At 38.7% G+C, this 24,622-nt stretch overlaps 4 protein-coding genes and 1 pseudogene across 7 annotated transcripts in view; 2 read left to right on the forward strand and 3 right to left on the reverse strand.

Moving 5' to 3' along the window:
* The window catches only part of IQCG (IQ motif containing G), a 50,990-nt gene extending 47,256 nt beyond the window's left edge, over positions 1–3,734 (reverse strand). The window contains exons 1-2 of the mRNA XM_008570708.1: positions 3,458–3,734; positions 525–595 (exon numbers count right to left, since the gene is read on the reverse strand). Coding sequence (XP_008568930.1) covers positions 525–562 — 38 coding nt within the window. The 5' untranslated portion in view covers positions 563–595; positions 3,458–3,734. The remainder of the gene's footprint in view (positions 1–524; positions 596–3,457) is intronic.
* Positions 3,735–4,002: 268 nt separating this feature from the next.
* RPL35A (ribosomal protein L35a) lies at positions 4,003–7,809 on the forward strand. Of its 2 annotated transcripts, none has more exons than XM_008570709.1 (5): positions 4,003–4,081; positions 4,830–4,872; positions 5,091–5,243; positions 6,529–6,673; positions 7,729–7,809. In XM_008570709.1, exons 1-5 carry the CDS (start codon positions 4,003–4,005, stop codon positions 7,750–7,752), a joined length of 444 nt encoding a protein of 147 aa, XP_008568931.1. In that variant the 3' UTR covers positions 7,753–7,809. The 2 variants fall into 2 exon arrangements, with proteins under 2 accessions (XP_008568931.1, XP_008568932.1); XM_008570710.1 differs by lacking the exon at positions 4,003–4,081 and adding an exon at positions 4,278–4,322.
* Positions 7,810–12,390: 4,581 nt separating this feature from the next.
* The window catches only part of LMLN (leishmanolysin-like (metallopeptidase M8 family)), an 81,029-nt gene continuing 68,797 nt past the window's right edge, over positions 12,391–24,622 (forward strand). For all 3 annotated transcript variants that reach the window (XR_550346.1, XM_008570711.1, XM_008570712.1), the window contains exon 1: positions 12,391–12,609. Coding sequence is in view for 2 of the 3 variants with exons in the window: in XM_008570711.1 (XP_008568933.1) it covers positions 12,391–12,609 (219 nt within the window). In the remaining variant the exon portion in view is untranslated. The remainder of the gene's footprint in view (positions 12,610–24,622) is intronic.
* Positions 15,159–15,537, reverse strand: LOC103588883 (short coiled-coil protein B). The gene is made up of 2 exons (XM_008570713.1): positions 15,530–15,537; positions 15,159–15,375 (listed from the first exon to the last, which is right to left on the reverse strand). The coding sequence occupies exons 1-2, from the start codon at positions 15,535–15,537 to the stop codon at positions 15,231–15,233; spliced, it is 153 nt and encodes a 50-aa protein (XP_008568935.1). The 3' UTR covers positions 15,159–15,230.
* LOC103588885 lies at positions 16,267–17,207 on the reverse strand (annotated as a pseudogene).

The following is a 24,622-nucleotide window of genomic DNA, read 5'->3' on the forward strand; positions in this document are numbered from 1 at the left end:
CTCCCCCACAATGAATAGGACTAACCTATGCAACCAACAGGATATTGTGGGAATGACAGAGTATGACTTCAACCCTAGATGATAAAACACATTGCACCTTCTGCCTTACTTTTAATCTCTCTGAGGGAAGCTAGCTGCCTTCTCATGAGGACTCTTAAGCGGCCCTGTGGAGATATCCACAAGGGGGACAAACCAAGGCCCCTTGCCAGCAAGCAGAATCAACTTGCCGGTTCTGTAAATGTACCATCTTGGAAGTGGATCCTCTACTCCCCATCAGGTTTTCAGATGATTACAGCCCCTGGTCAACTTCAACCTTATGAAAGACCCTAAGCCAAAATCATCCAGCTAAACTGTTCCCAAACTCCTGACCCACAGACACAGTATGAAATAACAAATGTTTGTTTTTTAAGTCACTATGTTTTGGGGTAATTTGTTACACGGCAATAGATAAACAATACATATAAATTTAACAGAAGGCATAATTTAATAATATATATACAAAATAAATTGGAATTTGAACATACTCTTCCATTCTTCCAGAATTAGTTTTGTAACTCTCCATGGTACATGTATAATCTCATAAAAAGGCAGTCACCTAAAATAGGAAGGAATCATTCAGATTAGTTTAAGTGAGTGTTGAGTGATATTTCAGTTATTTCTAGCCATTTCATTAAGAGAAAATTTAAAAATTATAAGAGCTGTGGCTTATCCCCTCTTTTTGCTTAGTCAAGTACTCCCAGAGATGAAAAAACCAATATCATGGGGTGCAGGTCTATTAAGTCATTAGTTTACTCTTTGGGCTACCCAAACTGAAGATACATACACTCTTCAAGCCTCTCTTAAGGTACATTAATGTCCAACATGGTTTTAGCATGTTTCATGGTATTCTGATTTTTAATTGGTAATCTCTACATAATAGATTTATTTTCCATTATTCTGATTAACATTTAATTAGATCACGTCATTCCCCTGATCTGCCAGATAATAGAGTTAATTGAACCTGGACTTAGAAGAACAATTGAGATTACATTTAGAAAAACTGTACGAATCCTGGAAATCAGCTTCATAGTGCTATCAAGATGTTACCCTTCTCAGTAAACCAAAATCCTTTCTGCTTAAATGAGCTTTACAGTGTGAACACCTATGGAGAATTTTGCTTTATCCTGAATGAATGGTGAATGGTAAGTTTCCAGTGTAATTTTGTTCACAAGAAAGTCATCCTGAGAGGAGTGGTACAAATATGTCTAATACAACAAAAATCTTATATGTAAAAATTCAAACATAGAAAACAGAATCTTTATGTAATCTGAAAAAGATACTCCAAAATAGCCAAATTTTCTGGTGCAGGGGCAGTCTTAGGAGGAAGTAGCATGGTATTAAGGAGAATTTTGTTCTTTTTTGTGTCCTTGTTTGTTTTTCCATTCCTTAGGCTTGGGGCATAGGTAAATATTCTTCACATAGGTAAGATAAGGCTGTGTTTATATGCTTTCATGCTGTTCTGGCTTTCATTCCTCAAGCAAGAAATCCAGGAGTCATTCTTGCCACCTCCTTCATCTTGATATCAATATTTCCCCCAGTCCAAACCATCATTTCTGTATCCCTCAATGCCATGTTGGACCTAGTTGTTTCTTGCATGAACAACCGTAACAGACTACAAATTGGAAGTGATCTTTTTAAAATGAAAGAGTGATCTTTTAAAATTGAAAACCTGATCGTGTCTGTCCTTAAAACCCTTCAATGGCTTCCCATTGCCGCCCATAAGTTCTGCATGATCTGGTCCCTCTCTTCCTCTCCAGACCCATCTGGCACTGCCCTTTTCTTGAAATCATGGCTCCAACCACTATGGGGTTTTTTTCAGGTTTTCTGTGGAATCATGTTTCCTTCCAGCTCAGGATCTTTGCACATGCTATTCCTTTAACTTGAATCATTTTCCCCCTCACCTCTTCACCTTGTAAAGTCCCACTGATCCATCAGGTACCAACTTAAAACAGTGGTATTTTCACACACACACACACACACACACACACACACACACACACACACTGAAACAAGTTTCCTAAAACAACTTACTCTTACCATGTGTGATACATTCTGATTTTTTTATTCTATTCTGTTTTAAAAAGTATTATAATCACAATCTACTAATGTGTCATCACCTTCAGTTGGAAAATGCCTTAAATGACACTTCTCCAAGTGATATTTTCCCTGACTCATCGTCGTAGTGAATCAGGATTCCTCTGTTCAAGCATTCATAGTACTCTTTTATTTTCCTGCAGAACTCTGCTCACAATTTACAATGTTTAGTTTCTCCCACTAGACTGTTAAGTTCCATGAGAGCAGTAACCGTTACAATGAGACTCACTATTGCATTCTATGTTTCAGTGCTCAATAAGTATTTGTGGAATGAATGAACGAAAGGAATTCACTCTTAATGTGTTATTCCTCTCAGGAGGACCTATATTTAGAGCCATGAGGAATCAATCTCTTTTAGTAGGATTTCTAGTACATTTCTGGGACAGAGAAAATTGTATGGGATAGTGAGCTATTTATGAGTGGGTGGTGTATTTATTTATTTATTATTATTTTACTTTTTATAAAGATGATCGGTAAGGGGATCTTAACCCTTGACTTGGTGTTGTCAGCACCACATTCTCCCAGGTGAGCCACAGGCCGGCCCTGGGTAGTGTATTTATTTAGTGGGTAGTGTACCGAAGATTTTAAATGTGACATATATACATCTATTTCATAAAAGTTTGCCATCATCTTTTACTCCTCTCTCTCATTCCTCATCCATCAGCAAATCCTGTCAGCATTACATTTAAAATATATCCAGGATTCCTGTACTCATCACCCCTGTCTACACACTATCATCTCTATCAGGATCATTACAGAAGCCTCCTAATTGATCTTCTTGCTGGTGCCTTTGCCTCCCTTCAGTCTCAACACAGTGACTTCGTTAAAACTGAAGTCAAATTGAATCAATCTTCGGTTCAGAACCCTCAAATGGTTTCCCATCTCAGAGGAGAAAAAAAGTCTCTTTTACAGTGGCTTCTCTGTTTAATTTTTCTCCATAGAAGTTATCACCTTCTAATGTGCTATATATTTTACTTGCTCGTTGTCCTTCTCCCCCTAGTAAAACACAAGCTTCATGAGAATAGATTTCTGTTTGTTTTGTTTACTGCACTGCTCTTCAAGCCTACAACAAATCTTAGTAGGTGGTAGTTATTCAATAAATTATTTGTTGAATAAATGAAGGAATCCATGGGGAAACTCAAATAAATGTACAATACTTAGGAAATGTAAATCTCCGACATCCACTAACACATCTCGTTGTAGTCTACAAGTATTTACTGAGGACCTATTACACGTAGGCACGGTGCTGGGAGCCCTGTAAGTTGACGTCTGGAAGAGTTCTCCTGAAAAGGCGAAAACGCCTCCTCAGAGCAGTGGTCCTTACCTTCGGAGTCAAAACAAAGAATGCAGGTAAGAACTTAAGTCATTTCTTGAAAGAGATAACGGAATAGAGGGCAGAAAAGAAGTAAGGCGGAAAAAATAAGTAAAGGGAAGGACGAGTTCCTCCTGCTTTCTTGCTCCAGCCTCTCTCTTCCAGGCGAGGGTAAGATCAGAGAGTCTCCGTTCGCTCTACTCTTGTGCGGAAGGAGAGGAAGATACCCCTATGTTCGCGAATCAATCTTAGGTATCCGAGGCAGGGGGGTGTCTTCTAGACCCGCTTTATCTTCTCACCTACAACACTCGACGCAGAAACCAAGCTAAGGTGTTTCTATGGCAACGCGCAGCTTTAGGGGACCTTTCCCTCTCCTCCTTTAGCTGGCTACCATTTTGCCTTCCTCTGTTCCCAAATAATACATGTTGCAGCTTACCAAGATGAAAAGACTTAGGGAAACAATTGTAAGAATGCTTTTGGATGTGACTTATTTCAATCCGAAAGCGATTTCTGAGGCTTGTATTTCTGGCGGTGGCGGAAGATTCCTAAATTGAGGCATGGCGGGAGGTGTGTTTCCCACAAGGCCACGCGGCGGGGCCTGGCCTTTCTCTTTCCGCCATCTTGGATCCTGTGGAGGTGAGTGAATCGCTTACTGCTGAACTTTGGGGGCAAATAACTGGGGTGGCCTCATCCGTATACCTCGACGAGGCACTGGTGCAGCTCCGAGTGTCTGCCAGCCAATGGTTTCTATGGATTCCAGAGAGTGGGAGGACAGGATGGAGGAGATATGGGACGGATGGTGCTGGTCCTCTGACTCCCAGAAATCGGGTGCCCCGGTAATCGGAGTTGATTCCTGGGCCCGAGCGCAGTGAAATAGGTGCATTTTGTTCGTCTGCAGTTGCGCATTGGGCGGTAGCAACTTTAGGCTGGGCTTTGTCCTATTGCTGTCACTCCAAACCTGGCTTTGTTTGTCTACAGTCTCCCCTTCCTCAGCTTTTCTCCCCCGCAATACAGTCATGCTTTCTATGTGCTTCTCTGCCTGCTTGACACATCTCCATGTTTTCCCTGAATTTTGTGTACTGATAGCGGCATGAATTTTCTCAGGGTTTCCTGTTGGAATTTCTAGGAGTTGCTTTTAGTGTATAGTCTTGCTACTTAGCTTTTGTGTTTATTTTGGAGTTTGCTTAGACTCTTAGACTCATCACCCACTCTTTGAGGTTTGCATGTCTTGGCAGACACTGCGCGTCATGTAAGTGGGGATGGCATATTCTTACGTGAAATGCCGATCAAAAAGGAATTTTTTTTGCTCAACGGGCTTAAGAAACGAGAGAGGACAAGGTGGGAAACTTGCGTTGCATGGTTTTAAATTGTCTTTTGTTTTAAGGCCTGCTGGGAACAGGACTTCTAAAAGGCAATATGTCTGGAAGGTACGCGTTTTAAGTATAGATTTGTTGTTTGTTTTTAAATATTAGATGTAAACCTAAATGAGAGCTTAAAGTTGGTGGGGGGAAAATTAGATGTTTGCTGTAAATAACTTTTGGGTCGGGGGGGATCATCGCAAGTCAAATCATACCGGTGGTTGGCTGAAGATGAACAAGTTCCTTTAACAGCTCACGACTAATATTATTTATCTTGTGTGTCTCAGGCTGTGGTCCAAGGCCATTTTTGCTGGCTATAAGCGGGGTCTCCGGAACCAAAGGGAGCACACAGCTCTTCTTAAAATTGAAGGTGTTTATGCCCGAGATGAAACTGAATTTTACTTGGGCAAGAGATGTGCTTATGTGTACAAAGCAAAGAAGTAAGTTTATATTGTTATGCTTTTGAGTTTTTAGTTGACATCTGCCTCATTTTGCTATTGAAAGAGTAAACAAAAGATGTTGGTAAAGAAATTGGTATTGTTGTGGCTTCTACTTTGGGTCTTTAAGGAACTAAATGGGAAGAGGATAGAAGGATGTTACTTTTCTGGGTGGTGTTGGATTTAGGTGTCTTGGGCACTTAGAAAACTAAGGAATGAGCTAATTCCTCGTATTCTGATCTTTTTTCTTATGTTTTTTGCTGATAGTCACAGAACCATATTATGATCCTTTTAAGGGTTTATAGAGCAGTTTTTATAGAGTGCCTCAATTCATTTTGTTAATTCCTTAAAATTATATTTTAATACATGCTTAAAAATGTTAGGACTTCAGAGCATTGGGGTTTTGTAGGGGGCGAGTAGCGGGCTGGTATGACCCTTGACCCTAGTGTTATAACACCACACTCTAACCAACTGAGAGAACTGACCAGCACAGCATTGGCTTTTAATCCTGGGTTCTTAACCCACTCCAGACCAATTAAAATCTCTGGGGAGATGCTTTCTTCCTTGCCTCTCCTTTTATCTAAAGGTCATAGTGTTCCTTTAAAATTATGTCAGATCGAGTGTACTTACTCAAACCCCAGTAGTTAGTCAAACTCAGTGAAAGCCGAAGTCATTAAAGGCCTCTAAGACCCTATGTATTGAGGGCTCCATATTTCTGCTCTTATCCCAGCTAAAATTCACTCCTTGGTATCTTCAATTCTTTTCCCTAAGCCAGGACACTCCCTCTTTAGGTCTTTAGCACATGGTGTTCCTCTGCCTGCAGTGGTCATTCCCTGATAACTTAATGGCATGTTCCCTCACCTTCCAGTTTTTTATTCCACTGTAACCTTGGTGAGGCCTTCCCTGGCTATTTAAAATTGCAGACGATTCCTCCCTCTCCCTGCACCCAAACATCTCCACACTTCTTGTCCCCCTTTGCTGTTTTTTTCAATATTGGAGCTATAAACATCTGATGTCCTATATATTTTACTTATTACTTGGTTATTCTGTGAAAGTGATTTTTGTTTTGTAAACTGCTATATTTTACAGAAGCACTTGGTGTACAGTAGGTACTTGATAAATGTCTTTTGAACGAATGGTGCTCCATACATTTTAAAAGTTTTTCAGGTGATTAAGTATCAAGTGGGTAGTCAGGGTTGGGAGCCACTGGTCTAGAGGTCACCTTGAATTTATATCAGACTGTATTGGTTGCCTGAGTTCTCATGCTTCTATCCCTTTTTAAAATCAGCAACACAGTGACTCCTGGTGGCAAACCAAACAAAACCAGAGTAATCTGGGGGAAGGTAACCCGTGCGCATGGAAATAGTGGCATGGTTCGTGCCAAATTCCGAAGCAACCTTCCGGCTAAGGCAATTGGACACAGAATCCGTGTGGTAAGTACAGTTATTAGCAAAATGTCCCTGTGTTGAGTCAAACCACGTTGAAGGGGTTGGGCATGGACCTCTAAGAAATTTTGAGATTGTAAAATGACACCAGTAAATAATGGTGCAAATTGAGTTGCCGCTGTGTAAATGATGAGTGTTAAGGAACGTCTGATTCTTGGCATACTAAAGGATGGTGAAGGCAAAGTGTTCAAATGGGTGCCTAAATTTCAGGTTTTGCTAAAGCTATGTGGGGGAAAATAGTATTTGAATGAACAGTTTTCAGGCAAAGATACTTATTGGGCACTGAAGTAATTGCCGGAAAATAAAAATTCAACATGCCTTTTCCTGGCATAATTCTTAATATTTTCACATCTCCATCACGTCAGTTTTGTTAGAATTGGTGTTATTAGCTTTATTTTGTACATGATGAAAACACACTCCTGTTATTAGGTCTCAGGACTTTGACCGAAGTCTTTGGACTCCAAATCCTGTGATTTTTCTCAAATAGTTCCTTTTTCTTTAGAGTCTGTTTTTAGTAAACCATATTCTTGGTGCCATGGGGTGCTGTTTAGCCCTGCTGAACAATTGAGATTTATTATTAAAGGAGGTTTTTATCCTGTTATTAGAAAAAGCTAAATTAGGGCCGGCCCGGTGGCACACTGCTACAGTGCGCCGCTTGGGAGCGCGGCAGCGCTCCCGCCGAGGGTTGAGCGAGGTGCGGGCGCAACACCGAGGGTTGCGATCCCGTTGCCGGTCCCGGTCCAGTCCGGGCGCGACACTGAGGGTTGCGATCCATTGCCGGACACGAAAAAAGACAAAAAAAAGAAAAAAAAGAAAAAGCTAAATTAAATGTACTTTTAGTACTCACTTTTTTTGAGTGCTGGTTCATAAGGCATGTTCACCTAGACACTGAAAGCTATAAAAACTTGGTTTCCTCATCCCCAGGATGTTGGATGAGTGTTGGTATAATGGGAGATTTATCCATATTGTGGTACTCAGTAACATTTGTAAATTTATATATAACATGTGCCTGATGTTGTTATGTGTTCTTTTTTCCCCCCCAGATGCTGTATCCCTCAAGGATTTAAACTAAAGGATTTAAATGAAAAGTATATAATAAATAAAAGTGGATTTGTGTTCTTGTACTTTTGTTAAGCGGCTTAAAAACTTTATTGCCCTGAACTGAGTTACTGTATGCTTAAAGTGGTGGAGGTTATTCAGCCTTTTCAGGATACAAGGAAGTCAGAGCTACATGTAATGGTGATTACAGAGATTTAGAAGGTAATAGGATTTTAATGTGGGTTATCTTAATACAAGGCCTGATGGGGGGGCATAAGTAAGCTTTGGGAAAGTAGGAAGGTGACTGCCTTCATCAAGAGTAAGTGAAAGAGTAAGTGAAAGTAAGTGAGAGTAAGTGAAAGAAGCTTAAAATTGTCTTATAGTACCTTGTAATAATATGTACTTGTTCAACACAGACTAGTTGGGGAAAGTTATAAGTAAAAATGGGCACTGGGAATAATTTGAATGGAGATTATATTGATGTTATTTGGCAGTTCATTTAGATAGACTGGGATGAAATGTCCTTAGGAGTTGTGACTGGACAAAATACTTGACTGGGTGGGAGTAATATGTAGACTGAAAATATCAAACAAAATGATGCCACATGGTTCCTCTTCAGAAAAAGTAATCCTGTGGTGTGTGGGGTTGGGAATAGTGCATGGACAGGTAGCTCTCCTTGGCTTTGTGTTTTAATGTAATAAATTACAGGTTTGAGATATTTTAGGATATTACAAGGGGGAAAGTAAGCAGGGCTGCAGAGTATTTAAATTTTTTAAGGATGTTCTAAAATAAAAATTTGAATTAAGGTGTCAGTTTGCAGTATGGTCATTGTGGGTTTCTAACAGATGCAGTTAGCAGCTAGTCCTCTTATTAACTAGCAAATCTTTATGTTCCACTGAAAATGTCAACAGGATACAGTTCTGAAATGTATTTGGGTTCTCTTTTCCAATACCAAAAAAGCATTAGTATGCTAGAAATTGGGGAAAGGAGGTTACATTCAAGCCAAAGTTGCCATTGTAGGAGCCCTGTGTTTCATGGAAATGGGCTTCCATTTGTACTTATGCCAGGCTTATTCACTGAGAGTGTGGCCTCAAGGCAAAGTGCATTGGAAGGAGCATCAGCTTGGGACCATTGGTCAATTAAGCTTTCTTCACCAGATCTGAGCAGTGTATTTCATGGTCAACAGAAGTTAGTGCATTAGTGGTTATTAGAATCCTAAGGATATTGGACTTGGGAAGTTTGGTGTCATGGGCAGAAGTGCCAGTCTTGGGCCTACTCCAGTGAGATTTAGTTCTTCCTCCAAAAAGCCAATGTTGGGGCTGGCCCGGTGGCGCACTGCTACAGTGCACCGCTTGGGAGTGTGGCGGCGCTCCCGCCGAGGGTTCGGATCCCACATACAGACCGGCCACTCACTGGCTGAGCGAGGTGTGGGCGCAACACTCGTATAACTTCGTATCCAAAAAAGCATTAGTATGCTAGAAATTGGGGAAAGGAGGTTACATTCAAGCCAAAGTTGCCATTGTAGGAGCCCTGTGTTTCATGGAAATGGGCTTCCATTTGTACTTATGCCAGGCTTATTCACTGAGAGTGTGGCCTCAAGGCAAAGTGCATTGGAAGGAGCATCAGCTTGGGACCATTGGTCAATTAAGCTTTCTTCACCAGATCTGAGCAGTGTATTTCATGGTCAACAGAAGTTAGTGCATTAGTGGTTATTAGAATCCTAAGGATATTGGACTTGGGAAGTTTGGTGTCATGGGCAGAAGTGCCAGTCTTGGGCCTACTCCAGTGAGATTTAGTTCTTCCTCCAAAAAGCCAATGTTGGGGCTGGCCCGGTGGCGCACTGCTACAGTGCACCGCTTGGGAGTGTGGCGGCGCTCCCGCCGAGGGTTCGGATCCCACATACAGACCGGCCGCTCCCTGGCTGAGCGAGGTGCGGGCGCAGCGCCGAGGGTTGCGATCCCATTGCCGGTCATGAAAAATGACAAAAAGGGAAAAAAAAAAAAAAAAAAAGCAAAAAGCCAATGTTAAAAGAACTGTGTTCATTGTGCCAGTTAAGTAGATGTGATCAGTACCCTTGGAGTAGTCAGGATTAGGGGCATGTAAATATATTGTTTAAGTAAATATAAAACAAACACTTGGGTAGGCTTCTCAGAAAAAGGAAATGGCATGAAGATTTTTGAATGAAGAAGGCATTTGAGCCATTGAAACTTGGTCATTTAATTTAGTGTGACTAAACCCTGTTGGGGGAGTGGAGAATAAATGTAGAAAATTAAGAAATGCCACATTATGAGAGCTTATGTACTGCACTGGGGGCTTTAGTCTTATGTGTCACTGAAGAACTTGATTAATGGGTGACCAGATTAATATTTTAGATCTCAGTGGCAACCCAGCATAAAAATGAAGGAAGGGAAAATCAGGCTTTGCAGTCTTGAGATTTTTGAGCACTGAAATAGAGGAGATTCCATAAACTCGTGGGTTTTAAAGCAATTGATTGTAGTGTAGAGGCTTCAAGGATAGCATATTCCTGGGTTTGGTGGCTGGATGGATAACGGTGCATTTGCAAAGTCGGGGAATCGAGATGGTTTTGTTGGGGTGGGGGGGAAGAGAACTTGATGAGTTTGAAGAAGCTGTAGGCTGTTAAAACTGGACATACCCAGGAGGGCAGGTGGTTATTTCAGGCCTGGATTAGGCATATAAAGAGGAAAAGGAGCTCCATCGCCTTTGGAGGAATTCAGTGACTGGTATCCTGAATGGGCTATATAGGAGAGTAATGGAAGTAAATAAACAAGTAGTGGTGGTAGACATTTGAGCAAAGGGGGGAGGGGGGGCGAAGGTTGAGAATCCTTAGGGTAACTTGAGTATGTGTGCATTGACAACTGAGCCTCTCATGCAAATATGTGCACTTCTCAACTGAGTTGATGCAGCACATGTAAATGTGAGGATGTATTAGAGGGTGAATAAAACTAATGCCATTTTGTGCCCTGCCCACATGTTGATTCTTGTTTAATCTCATTTGTTTCACTGACCAATGAGATTAACATTTTAGAGCAAGTTGTAAAGGGAACACAAGTTTCATGGAGTGAATGACTTACAGCAGGTGGCAGCAGTGGCTTGAGCACTAACATCACAAGACACCCCCCAACTCCTGCCGCTTCATAGATTTAGACACCTGCTGGATGATGTTATCAACTTATTTTTCTTAAGGTGTTTCCTTGAAGTTACTTTTAGTAAGGAGCCTTTGCTATATAAACTCTTCCTAAACCCAGAGCCAGAGCTCTCATCCACTGTAGACGTCTGGTTCTTCCCAGCATCCAGCTTTCCTGTATGTAAATCACCCGTGTAATAAATATCTCTGATTACCGAATGGACCTGCCTGCCTACTTCTTTAGTTTCAGCAACTTCTCATTTTGGAGGGCATTATGCTTTAACTTCCTCCTCACACAGGGATATAATGTTTTTCTGCTCCTCTGGTCAAAATTGCCATTGGAGGAGAATTCCGTGGTTCACAGAAAAGGGCTTTTGTGGCTCACAGCTTGTCCACTATACTATTGAAACAGCCTGTCCCCAGGATGATAATACTGCTATGGCTAGGACTTTGAGATGACTGGTTCCATTCTTTGTTCACAACCAGCAATTTGTTTGTGGTCTTGTAGTGGAAAGAGTACATCCCAAAAGATTACTTGAGGGTTTGTTTTTTGGGTTTTTTTGGCAGCTGGCCAGGACATCAAGTTACATGTTTTGGAATCCCAATTTCCACTACTTGGGGGGTGATAGACACATTATATCTAATGACTCTCTACTCGTAAAATGCTAATACTTAAAACACCACCCTGCCCTTGTATTTAGTATATAATCTCTACCAGTAGACTAAATTCTCAAGGATTTTCTTACCTATTCCTGCATTTCCTAGTATGGTAATTTACAATATTCAATTAATGTTGGACGATTATTTCAACTCATTGTTTACAGTTCTTAGTTTTAATTCTTTGTGTCATAGGCCACAGAGAGATTTGTCCCAATTTTCAAGTTTTTTAAGCTTAGTTCCTCAGGGCTCAATTTCGAAGGTAGAGTTTCCTTAATGTCCAGGATCCATCCAATCTCTTCTGGGTTAGTACAACTGTATTTCTTGGTTAGATACAAGCCGAAGGACGGACTTAAGTAAAATATTATAAAGGACACATTGATTTTATAGGAAATGGCTTTAGTTAAGAAATGGGTCTATAATTGGCTAGTCGGGATATGAAGTAAAAAAAAATGAGAATTCTATTTCACTCACCTTTCATACAGAGCACTAAATGTTTTGCAGCTGTTTATACGTTCATCTAAGTACCCGACACTTAGCGGATCCATAGCTCTTTGGTGAATGATTGAAGTAAACTGAAAAAATTCTTCAGTAAAGCTATCCACGTTCCACCATCTGTCTGCCGTCAACGCCTACTCGCCTTATTCCATCAGCCCAACTCACGTGGGCCGCTAAACAGCACTTATTGGCCGGCTTCGCGCAATGAGACGCGAAGGACGTGACTGCTACTCTCATCTTCCGTGGTGAACTTCTTGCGGTTGACGCTAACCAATCGGAAGACATTTTTCCGTTGCCTAATGCCTCCACCTCCCTGGGGCGGTGAGGGGGCGGGGCCGGCGCCGGGCGCGGAGGCGTCACGCACTCCATGGTAACGACGCTCGGCCTGAAGATGGCGGCCGAGTGGGGTGGAGGAGCGGGTTGCTCGGGTTCAGGCCCGGGCTGGAGCCGGTGGTTCTGGAGCGGTTCTTTGTGGGTCCGAGGCATTTTATTGCTATTGAGCGGGCTCCGGGCAAGCGCCACATCTATTCCTATGTCGTTGGGCAGTTCTCCTCCCTGCCGGCACCACGTCCCCTCTGACACTGAGGTAGGGCGACGGAGAGCGGGAGTGGGCCCTGTGAGTGTAAAGTAATATGGGAGAAGCTGGCAAAGAGATAGTGACTGGGAGGAGTGTTGGAGGAGAAAGCGAAATTGGGACAGAGACTGCACCCTTACGGGGCTGAAATCTCCAGTGAGCTCCTTGCACCCGTAAAGTGGCTGAGTTAGGCAGTCAGAACATCATCACTTTCCGCTTAGCAGGTAGCCCTGGAGCGGTGGTTTCAAACTTGAGCGAGTATCAGAATCATCTGAAGAACTTGTTAAAACACAGATTGCTGCCCCACTCTTCCACTCTGACTTAGTAACACTGGAGTGGGTCCAGATTCCCAGATGGTGATGCCGCTTGTTGGGAACAACTGATCTAAAAGTTTGGGAAGAAACTGGTAGGCGAGCAAGACGAAGTCGTTGGAGAGTTATTGGGGGTGCTCTAGAGACAAAATTTCAGGTTTATTTCATCACTTTGCTTGCTTTATCCTGTTCCCCTGACCTGCAAGTGTCTGTCTCCTTTCCACCCCGTTTTTCTCCTTATCTAAATTCTTTCAGTCTCAGTTCACGTCCCCTAACCTCAGGGTAGCTTGCTGAAACCACCCCAGCAGAATGTTTATTCCATTTCACAGTATGTCTTATCTGTACTCTCTTCTGGCACTTAACCAAGTACTGTGATGTGGTAATGGCTTGTTTTTTAGGGATGTCTTGTCTTTGTAGTTAAATCGTAAGGTTTCTTGGGATAAAGTTTGTGACTTATACTTTGATTCCTTAGTTCAGAGGTGGGCCCAGGATAATCAGTATTCTTTGAGGCAAGGAGGGACAGTACCTGGGGCAGGGCTGCAAGTTTTTTAATTTGTCTTACTACTTTGTCAAGAAAAATTCACGTAGAAATTTTCTCTTTAGCTCAGAAATCTAAGGCCATTCATTTTTGTTGTAATTTCCAGAAATGTTACCTGCATACTGTTCATAACCATGTGAGCCAAAATATTAAGTTTGGGGTTTGTAGCTGTATTACAGTTTTTATTATGACACTGCATTTTAGCTGAATTCTATTTTTTTTTTCTGAAACAGCTTTTTATTAAACAGCAAAGCAGAATTGCAACACAACTTTAAATATCTATAAATTAGGTCACAAAAGGGATGCAAAATGTTTGCAGTACAACTAGTATATATTCATACAGATAACTTCATTCATCAAATCTTACACCAATACATAAGATTATTCCATGATTAAAAGTCCAAATCTAATAACCATAAGCTATATTAGTGGATCTCTTTTCCTATTATAATATTTTAACATTACTTCTGATATTGATTCCCTTACCAAATAGAATCTACAAACTAAATTATTTAAATCTGTTAAAGGATGACTAAAATTCTACAAACCAAGTAGTCAAGTTTACAGAAAAACCTGGGAGAACAAATGAGATAAAATACTGAGGGAGATTATCAATTACTATATATGTTAAACTCTCCCATTTTATTCATGATTCTGATACTAATACACTCAAGGAATTTTGTAAAAAAAGTTGATCTGCTGAGTAAAAAACCTTGAGACCAAACTCTCTGTAACTGTTCTCTTAACAGATGTGGCTTACATAAGGTTAGTCAAACAATCCATTTTCATGTAGTTAATCCATTTGAAAGGTGCTTCAAAAACTTCGTGTAAAAAATGATATTAAAAGATAATATGAATCTTTCTGTGAACTTTTTGAAGATTCCTTGCATTCTCCAAAAGATCCACTCTGTGTCAGAGATAACACAAACCTGGAGTGAAAATGTCTGGAGTTGGTTCCTGTTGTTTATCACGTACTTTTCCATTCTATTCCTATTTTTCCTCAAGATTTTCTATTTTAAAAACACACATGACCAGAACTCATATCTTTTCAGATACTAAGTGGGTTATTTTGTGCAAAATCAAGTTTTTAACAAAAAGTCTTCCCAGTTTGGCAATTCCATTTCAAAGAAAAATTTTCCTTTTTGTAGCTTCCTTCTGTTTTCATTTGTTAAAGAGAAACCAGCAATCCTATCTTATTACTAAATATCACAAGTGACAAGCTCTAGCTGAGAAAGTAGATTATTTTCATTAAGTTTCAACAATTAAAGTTCAGGTTACTCTCGTAGGTGATTTAACTATTAAAATTACTTTCATAAATGTGAAACCAATTGTTTCCTTAAAGGAAGGGAAATGGGAAGGAAGAAGCCAGTGGGGAAGAGGCACACAATGGTGGACAGAGTACATAAAGCTGTGCATTCAATACTGATTTTGGTCACTTTTTCACAACATGGTGATTATTTTCTTGTATATTTTACTAAACTTATAATAAAAGACAGTGCTAACCTATAAATCAAAGCAAATTCGTTAAAACGTTCATTTTCAAGTTTCATAAATATATGCAATTCTAATTATAAAGTTCCTACAGTACATCTGCACATTTTCATAGACTAATATAATATACAAACTTATGGAAGTCTCCTGTTAATGCTGTTAATTTTGCCTAGATCTGACATTATCTTCATAAATATTCAATGAATCCACAAACAAAAGTACTGTAACTTTTGGAATATATCCAAGTTTTACAGAAATGATCAGCAGCAATTCCATAAAGGGATATCAATCCCTTACTTTCTTTTGCTTTTTGTGTCAGTTGTTTGAAAAACACTAGAAGCTGACATGAGGTTTTCTATATATTGTCCAAGAACTTGGTTTTCTGATTTTAGCTTCAAATTTTCTTCCTTAACTGCATCAACTCTTGCAGAGAGATCTCTTCGTGTAAAAAATGATATTAAAAGATAATATGAATCTTTCTGTGAACTTTTTGAAGATTCCTTGCATTCTCCAAAAGATCTACTCTGTGTCAGAGATAACACAAACCTGGAGTGAAAATGTTTGGAGTTGGTTCCTGTTGTTTATCATGTACTTTTCCATTCGATTCCTATTTTTCCTCAAGATTTTCTATTTTAAAAACACACATGACCAGAACTCATATCTTTTCAGATACTAAGTGGGTTATTTTGTGCAAAATCAAGTTTTTAACAAAAAGTCTTCCCAGTTTGGCAATTCCATTTCAAAGAAAAATTTTCGTTTTTGTAGCTTCCTTCTGTTTTCATTTGTTAAAGAGAAACCAGCAATCCTATCTTATTACTAAATATCACAAGTGACAAGCTCTAGCTGAGAAAGTAGCTTATTTTCATTAAGTTTCAACAATTAAAGTTCAGGTTACTCTCGTAGGTGATTTAACTATTAAAATTACTTTCATAAATGTGAAACCAATTGTTTCCTTAAAGGAAGGGAAATGGGAAGGAAGAAGCCAATGGAGAAGAGGCACACAATGGTGGACAGAGTACATAAAGCTGTGCATTCAATACTGATTTTGGTCACTTTTTCACAACATGGTGATTATTTTCTTGTATATTTTACTAAACTTATAATAAAAGACAGTGCTAACCTATAAATCAAAGCAAATTCGTTAAAACGTTCATTTTCAAGTTTCATAAATATATGCAATTCTAATTATAAAGTTCCTACAGTACATCTGCACATTTTCATAGACTAATATAATATACAAACTTATGGAAGTCTCCTGTTAATGCTGTTAATTTTGCCTAGATCTGACATTATCTTCATAAATATTCAATGAATCCACAAACAAAAGTACTGTAACTTTTGGAATATATCCAAGTTTTACAGAAATGATCAGCAGCAATTCCATAAAGGGATATCAATCCCTTACTTTCTTTTGCTTTTTGTGTCAGTTGTTTGAAAAACACTAGAAGCTGACATGAGGTTTTCTATATATTGTCCAAGAACTTGGTTTTCTGATTTTAGCTTCAAATTTTCTTCCTTAACTGCATCAACTCTTGCAGAGAGATCTTCAAGTGTGTGTTGAAGTTCCAACACTTGATTAATAAGTCGTGTCTTTTCCTCCAGTTCCACCTGATTTTCAGCATCAACTGCATCCATGTCAGCATTCATCATCTTGGGTAACAAACTTTTGAACCTTGAATACAAAATCCTTGATGAATGGTCTTCCGCTTGAGGAGGAGCCGGGAAGGGGAGGGACTGGGAGGACGCCTCACGGTCGGACACTTGGATCCACTGACACCGCCTATTTTTTAAAAATTCCTACAAAGCCCTGCACTTCCGTCTTTGAAATGGGATTAAAATAAGAGAAAGTAGTTTAAACGGCTGCAAAATCTCTGTGCTAGAAAGAAACTTAGTAGCTGCTTTCATTTAGTGGATGTTGCCAGTGTATAAATCTCAAACTTATATTTGAACATCACCAAGGGTAGGGAAATTTTATCTCCAGAGGCAGCCCCTTTGCTTTTTGGAGATGACCATTGTTCAAGTTCTCTTTATGGAGCTGAAAACTCTTCCCGAAACTTCCACTCTCTGTTTCTGTTTATGCCTCTTGGCTGAACAAACTCAATAATGATAGTGCTTCAGATATTAAAAGCAAACTATTAAGTTCTTGAGAGTTCTAATCTCTAATTTTCCTAGTTCTTCTTAGAGTATGTAGTAGCAAGTTGTTCTTACCATTCTCCTTGCTTTAACCTGGACAGAGTATAGGCAATAACTACAGTATTCACTGTACACATATTAGTGACCACACCTCTGTTAACGTAGCAGGAAGTTACAGTAGCTTTTTAAAAGTATTTTGGTAAAATATACATATATTTAAATGACACAGATGCATCCGGACATTCATGTAAAACTCACAACTCTATCACAATATAGAACATTCTCATCTCTCCAGAAAGTTATGTCTTGTCCTGTGCCAGTCAGTCTCTCCCGTCCATCATCAGGCAACTACTGTTCTAATTTTTTTTTAAACAGTAGATTAGTTTTGCCAGTTCTAGAACTTAGTTTATATGAGTGGAATTATATGGTATGTACTCCTCTGTATCTGGCTTCTGTTCATTATTATTGTCTGAGATTCATATGTTGTATGTGACAGTAATTCATTCCTTTTTATTGCTGAGTATTGAATGCCTATATCATAATTGGTTTTTCCATTGTCTTGTTAATGGACATTTCAGTTATTTCCGGTTTTTGACTATTGTAAATAAAGCTGCTGTAAACATTCTTGTACAGGGGTTTTTGTGGATTTATGTTTTCATTGCTTTTGGATAAATACCTAGGAATGCAATTGCTAGGTCAAAGGGTAGGTGAATGTTTAACCTTATAAAAAACTACTAAACCTTTCTCCAAAGTATTGTACCATTTTGCATCCTCAGCAGCAGTGTATTAGAGTTATGATTGCTGCATATCTTCAACAAAAGATGTCCTTTCTAAGAAATCTTTGCCTACCTCCCAGCCCCCCAGGTCACAAAAATATTTTCCTATGTTCTAGAAACTTTCACTTTTAAGACTATGATTCATCTCCAATTAATTTTTATATATATGGCACGAGGAAGGGGATCAAGATCCTTTTTTTCTCTCTCTCTGCCAAATAGATATTCAGTTGTTCTCACATTTATTGAAAAGAGTTACCTTTCCTCATTGACTAGCTTTGACACCTTTATAAAAAATCAGTTGGTGGTATGAACAAGAGTCTATTTCTGAACTCTTTGTTCTGTTTCATTAATCTATTAGGTCATCTTTATGCCAATACCATACCATCTTGATTATGCACTTCTGTAGTAAATCTTAAAATCATTATTGTCTTTCTGCTTTGTTCTTTTTCAAGATGATTTTGGCTATTTTAGGTTTTTTATATTTCCATATAAATTTTAGAATCAATTTCTCAGTTTCTTCAAAAAAGCCTCATGGGTTTATGATTGGGATTGTATGGAATCTGTAGATCAGTTTGGGGACATCTAACAATATTGAATCTTTCAGTCCATGAACGTGGTATTTCTCCATTTATTTGGGTGGCATATAATTTCAGCAATGTACCAATCTTGGATGTCTTTAGTTAAATTTATTCCTATTTAATTTTTTAATGCTGTTGTTAAATGGAATTATTTTTTAAATTTTTTCAATTGTTTGCTGCTAGTATGTAAAAAGTACACTTAATTTCTGTCCATTCACCTTGTGTTTTGAGACCTAGCTTAACTCACTTAGTAATTCTAGTAGTTTCCCACTTTACAGTTTTTAGTGTAAGCAATGTGTTAACTATAAATAGGAACAATATTTTCTTTTCCACAGATTTTACATCTTTTCGTTTTCTAATTCTTTCCCCTATTGCTTAGGACATGCTTATTGATTAGGACATCAAGTTCAAAGTTGAATAAAAGTGGAGAGCAGACATCATTGCTCTTTGTTCCTTATTTCAGGATTAGTTTTTGACCATTAAGTATGGTGTTAACTCTAGATTTTTTTTTATAGATGCCCTTTATCAGACTGAGAAAGCTCCCTTCTATTTTTAGTTTGCTGAAGGTTTTTATCTGAATAGGTGTCAAATTTTGTCAAATGATTTTATTTATTTTTAGTAGTTACTGAGGTAATCATACGGTTTCTTTCTTCATAAACTGTTCCATGGTAGGTTACTGTTGAATTTTCCAAGAGTAAATCAGCCTTGCATTTCTGAGATAAACCCTTCTTGGTCATAATATATTATCCTTTTTATACACTGCTGGATTTAATTTGCTAGTATATTGTTAAGGATTTCTGCATCTATGTTAATAGGTGGTATTGGTTTGTAGTACCCTTTTTTGTGAAGTCTTTTTGTTTCCTTTTGTGGCTGGCCAGTTAGGGAATTTAGTGAAGTTTTTGTTAGCTTTTGAAAGTATCAGAATTGCAGTGGCCTTGTGTAATGAGTTGGGAAGTGTTCCATTCTCTTCTGTTTTCTGAAAGAGTTTGTATAAAATTGATATCATTTCTTCCTTAAATGTTTGGTATAGTCCATAAATGAAACCTTCTGGGCTTGGAGTTTTCTTTGTGTAGAGATTTTTTGCTTTTGTTTTAAAGATAGCTTTATTGAACTATAATTTATGTATCATAATGTTCACCCATTTTAAGTGTTCAATTGAATGATTTTAATAAATTTACAGAGTTGTGCAACTGTCACCACAATCCACTTTTAGAACGTTTTCATCACCCCAAAAAATACCTTGTGCCCATTTATAGTTAATCCCTGCTCACACCTCCACCACCAGGCAACCAGTTTTTTTTTTTTTTTTTTTTTTTTTTTTTTTTTTTTTGTCTTTTTGTCTTTTTTCGTGACTGGTAACAGGATCGCAATCCTCGGTGTTGCTCCCGCGCCTCGCTCAGCCAGTGAGCGGCCGGTCTGTATGTGGGATCCGAACCCTCGGCGGGAGCGCCGCCACACTCCCAAGCGGCGCACTGTAGCAGTGCGCCACCGGGCCGGCCTGCAACCAGTTTGTTTGATACAAGTCTATTCATAGTTTCTCTTTGATCTTGTGTCAGTCTTTTTTTTTTTTTTTTTGTCTTTTTGTCTTTTTTCGTGACTGGTAACAGGATCGCAATCCTCGGTGTTGCTCCCGCGCCTCGCTCAGCCAGTGAGCGGCCGGTCTGTATGTGGGATCCGAACCCTCGGCGGGAGCGCCGCCACACTCCCAAGCGGCGCACTGTAGCAGTGCGCCACCGGGCCGGCCTGCAACCAGTTTGTTTGATACAAGTCTATTCATAGTTTCTCTTTGATCTTGTGTCAGTCTTTTTTTTTTTTTTTTTGTCTTTTTGTCTTTTTTCGTGACTGGTAACAGGATCGCAATCCTCGGTGTTGCTCCCGCGCCTCGCTCAGCCAGTGAGCGGCCGGTCTGTATGTGGGATCCGAACCCTCGGCGGGAGCGCCGCCACACTCCCAAGCGGCGCACTGTAGCAGTGCGCCACCGGGCCGGCCTGCAACCAGTTTGTTTGATACAAGTCTATTCATAGTTTCTCTTTGATCTTGTGTCAGTCTTTTTTTTTTTTTTTTTGTCTTTTTGTCTTTTTTCGTGACTGGTAACAGGATCGCAATCCTCGGTGTTGCTCCCGCGCCTCGCTCAGCCAGTGAGCGGGAACCGGTCAGTATGTGGGATCCGAACCCTCAGGAGGGAGCGCCGCCGCGCTTCCCAAGCGGCGCACTATCCAGTGCGCCACCGGGCCGGCCCTACTGGTTTCTAATTTAATTAGAGAATAGCCTTTGTAAGATTTCAGTCTTTTAAATTTATTGAGATTTATTTTATTTATAGCTTAGAATATGATCTATTCTGTTTAACTTTTCACATGTACTTGTAAAGAACATATATTATGTATCAAGTGTAGATTTCTGTATTTGTCAATAAGGTGAGGTGATTGATAGTGTATTTCAGATTTTATGTGTTCTTAAGATTTTTTTGTCTAATTGTTAGGGTCTTAAAAGTCTCTATGTTTATAGATTTATCTGTTTCTTCCTTTAGTTCTGTCAGTTTTTGCTTCATAGATTTTGAATCTCTTTTATTAGGTGCATTCACTTTTATAATTATTGTGTCTTTATGATGTTCTAGCTCTTCAGCATTATAAAATGTTATTCTTTATTTCTGATAATACTCCTTTAAGTCTATATTGTCTGATATTAATATAGCTATTTCAGCTTGCTTATGATTAGCACTTACATGGTATATCTCTTTCCATCCTTTTACATTTTTCTGAGTGTGTGCGACTGTGCATATGTGTGCTCCTATAATTTAGGCACTACAATATATGTCTTTTGCTAATTACATCTATTTAATGTTAATATTGCTTTATCACACTGGCTGGAACTTCCAATATGATGCTAATAGGAGTGGTGAGAGTAGACATCCCTGTCTTGTTCCTCATATTAGGGAAAAAACATTCAGTATTCCATTATTAAGAGTATTAGTTATAGATTTCTTTCTGTAGATGTGCTCTATCAGATTAAGAAGATTACCTTCTATTCCTAATTTGCTGAGAGTTTTTGTCATGAATAGATATTGAATTTTGTTAAATGTCTTTTCAGTATCAATTGATCTAACGTGGCTTTTCTTGTTTACTCTGTTGACATTGTGAATTATACTGGTTGATTTTTTTTTTTATGTTGAACTAACCTTGCATTCCTGAGATAAACCTCACTTGGTCATGATATATTACCCTTGTTACATTTTATTGGATTTGATTTTCTAATATTTTGTTATTTTACATCTATATTCATGAGGGATATTGATCTGTAGTTTCATTTACTTTTCTTGTAATAACTTAGTTTGGGTTTGGTATCAGGGTGATGCAGGCCTCATGGAATGAGTTAGGAAATATCTCTTCCTCTTCTGTTTTCAGGAAGAGTAGGTGTACAATCAATATTCTTTCTCCCCGCCCCCCCTTTTTTTTGGTGCCTAGCCAGCACAGGATCCAAACCAGTGACTTTGAGGTTATAAGGCTGCACTCTAACCAGCTGAGCTAACCAGCCAGCCACCCTGTTTCTTCCTTAAATGTTTAGTCTGGAATTTTCTTTGTTGGAAAATCATAAACTATGAACTCATTTTCTTTAATAGATATTAGACTATTCAAGTTAACTATTCTTGATTGTGTTTTGGTAAGTTGTGTCTTTCAAAGATTTCATTTCATCTAAGTTGTCAAGAAAAAGAGTTTTTTCTTAATATTCCCTTATTTTCTCTAAATGTCTGTAAATTCTGTAATGATGTCCCCTGTTTCATTTCTGATATTGGCAACTTGTGTCCTCTTTCTCTTGGTTATTCTGCTTAGGTTTATCAATTGTACTGATATTTAAAGAATCAACTGTTGGTTTTTCTGATTTTTCTCTATTATTTTTCTGTTTTCCATTTAATTGATATCTTATTATTATTATTATTATTATTATTATTATTATTATTATTATTATTATTATTGGCTTTGTAGGAGTTTAATTTGCTCTTCTTTATCAGGTTTCTTAAGATAGAATCTTAAATCATGAATTTGATGAGTTTTCTTTCTAATATAAGCTTTTAAAGCTATCAATTTCCCTCTAAACACTGCTTTAGCTGCATCCCACAAATATTAATTTGTTGCAATTTTTTCATTCAACTGAAAATATTTTCTAATTTCCATTGTGATTTCCTGTGAATTTCCATTGTGATTTAGGTGAATGTCTCATGTGCACTTGAGAATAATACATAGTCTGCTGTTAGTGGTGCAAGGGTTCCATAAATGTCAGTTAGGTCAAGTTAGTTGTAGTGCTGTTCAGGTCTTACATATTCATTCTGACTTTCTGTCTACCTGTTGTATCAATTATTGAGATAGGTAGTATTGAAGCCTCCACCTATCATTGTGGATTTTTCTGTTTCTCCTTTTAGTTTTCAATTTTTTGCTTTGTGTATTTTGAAGCTCTGCTATTAAGTGTTTACACATTTTAGACTGTTATGTTTTCTTGATGAACTGACCCATTTAGCATCATGTAATGTCTCACTTTCTATCCCTGGTAAAATTTCTTGTTTTGAAATCTACTTCGTGTAATACTAATATAGCCACTCTCGCTTTCTTTTGGTTAGTGTTTACATGGTATATCTTTATCCATCCTTATGCTTTCAACCTATCTATGGCTTTATATTTAAAATGAATTTCTTTTAGATAGCAGATAGTTGCATCCTGCCCTGTTATCTAGTCTGACAATCTCTGCTTTTTAATGGAAATATTTAGTCCATTTTATGTTTATGTTTAATGTTTACATTTAATGTAATTATTGACATGGTTGGATTTGGGTTTGCAATTTAGCTATTTGTTTTCTTGTTTCATTTGATTTTTTGTTTCCTTTGTTCTTTCTTTAGTATTCCATTTTGATTCCTCTATTGGCTTTTTAGCTGTATCTCTTTGTTTTATTTTTAAAATTGAAATGTAGGGCCAGTCCGGTGGCGCACTGCTACAGTGCGCCGCTTGGGAGCGCAGTGGCGCTCCCGCCAAGGGTTCGGATCCCACATACAGACCGGTTCCCGCTCACTGGCTGAGCGAGGTGCGGGCGCAACACCAAGGGTTGTGATCCTGTTGCTGGTCCCGGTCTGGTACGGGCGTGACACTGAGGGTTGAGATCCGTTGCCAGACACGAAAAAAGACAAAAAGGGAAAAAAAAAAAAAGAAATGTAATTGATCTACAGTAAAATGCAAAATATTGAGTGTTCTAGATTACAGTATGTATCTTCTATTTATGAAAGCTACTTAAACTTAATATTGATGTTAAATATAGGAAATTTTCAACAGTATAGCTTTATTAACACCCTGGTCCTCTTGCTATCCTTTTTTTTTTTGGCAGCTGGCTGGTACAGGGATCTGAACCCTTAACTCTGGTGTTATTGACACTGTGCCCTAACCAACTGAGCTAACTGGTCAGCCCCTCTTGCTATTCTTGTAATATATATTATATATTGTTATTAAATATATTATGAACTTCACAATTAGTTTTATAATTTTTTCTTAAATATTTATACGTATCTAAGTTAACAGAAGAAGATAAATATGCATATAATTGTGTTAAGGGTTCCCAAGACCACCCTAGGTTTGATGATTTGCTAGATGGACTCACTGGGTTCATCCATATAGTCATATTCACAACTAAGATTTATTACAGTGAAAAGATCCAAAGCAAAAAGGAACATGGGGCAAAGACTGGAGGAAATCAGGCAAAAACTCCTAAGAGTCCTCTCCCAGTAGAGTCACATAGGACCTGCTTACTTCTTTCAGTAGTGAGTTGTGACAGCACACACAAAGTGTTAGCTACCAGGGAAGCTCACCTGAGCCTTGAAGTCCAAGGTTTTTATTGGAGGTTGGTCATGTAGGCACAATTTCAGCCACTGAAATTCTTGACTCCCAGAAGCAGGCAAGTGTTCAACATTAACCATATTGCTTCCACAAACAATGTAGGCACAGTGAGCCACACTTATTACTTAGGGGAGTTTTAGATCAATGTAGGGAACTGGTAGCATTCAAATTCCCAGACAGTGAAAAGTCAACCTTCAAAACATGCTTTTTTAAAGATGGCAGTTTGAGGCCTGCTGTGGTAACTGTTTTCTGCCCAACAGTCTTTTTTTTTTTTCCTTTTTGTCTTTTTTCGTGACCGGCAACGGATCGCAACCCTCAGTGTCCCGCC

This window comes from Galeopterus variegatus, unplaced genomic scaffold, assembly GCF_000696425.1.
Source record: "Galeopterus variegatus unplaced genomic scaffold, G_variegatus-3.0.2 Scaffold624, whole genome shotgun sequence".
NCBI lineage: Eukaryota > Metazoa > Chordata > Mammalia > Dermoptera > Cynocephalidae > Galeopterus > Galeopterus variegatus.

Excerpts from the sequence above, each read along its gene's own strand:
- RPL35A (XM_008570709.1), top strand. The coding sequence starts at position 4,003 with ATGGCGGGAGGTGTGTTTCCCACAAGGCCACGCGGCGGGGCCTGGCCT. Across the intron at positions 4,873-5,090 it reads AAAGGCAATATGTCTGGAAG|GCTGTGGTCCAAGGCCATTT; the intron begins GTACGCGTTTTA and ends TGTGTGTCTCAG. Across the intron at positions 6,674-7,728 it reads TTGGACACAGAATCCGTGTG|ATGCTGTATCCCTCAAGGAT; the intron begins GTAAGTACAGTT and ends TTTCCCCCCCAG.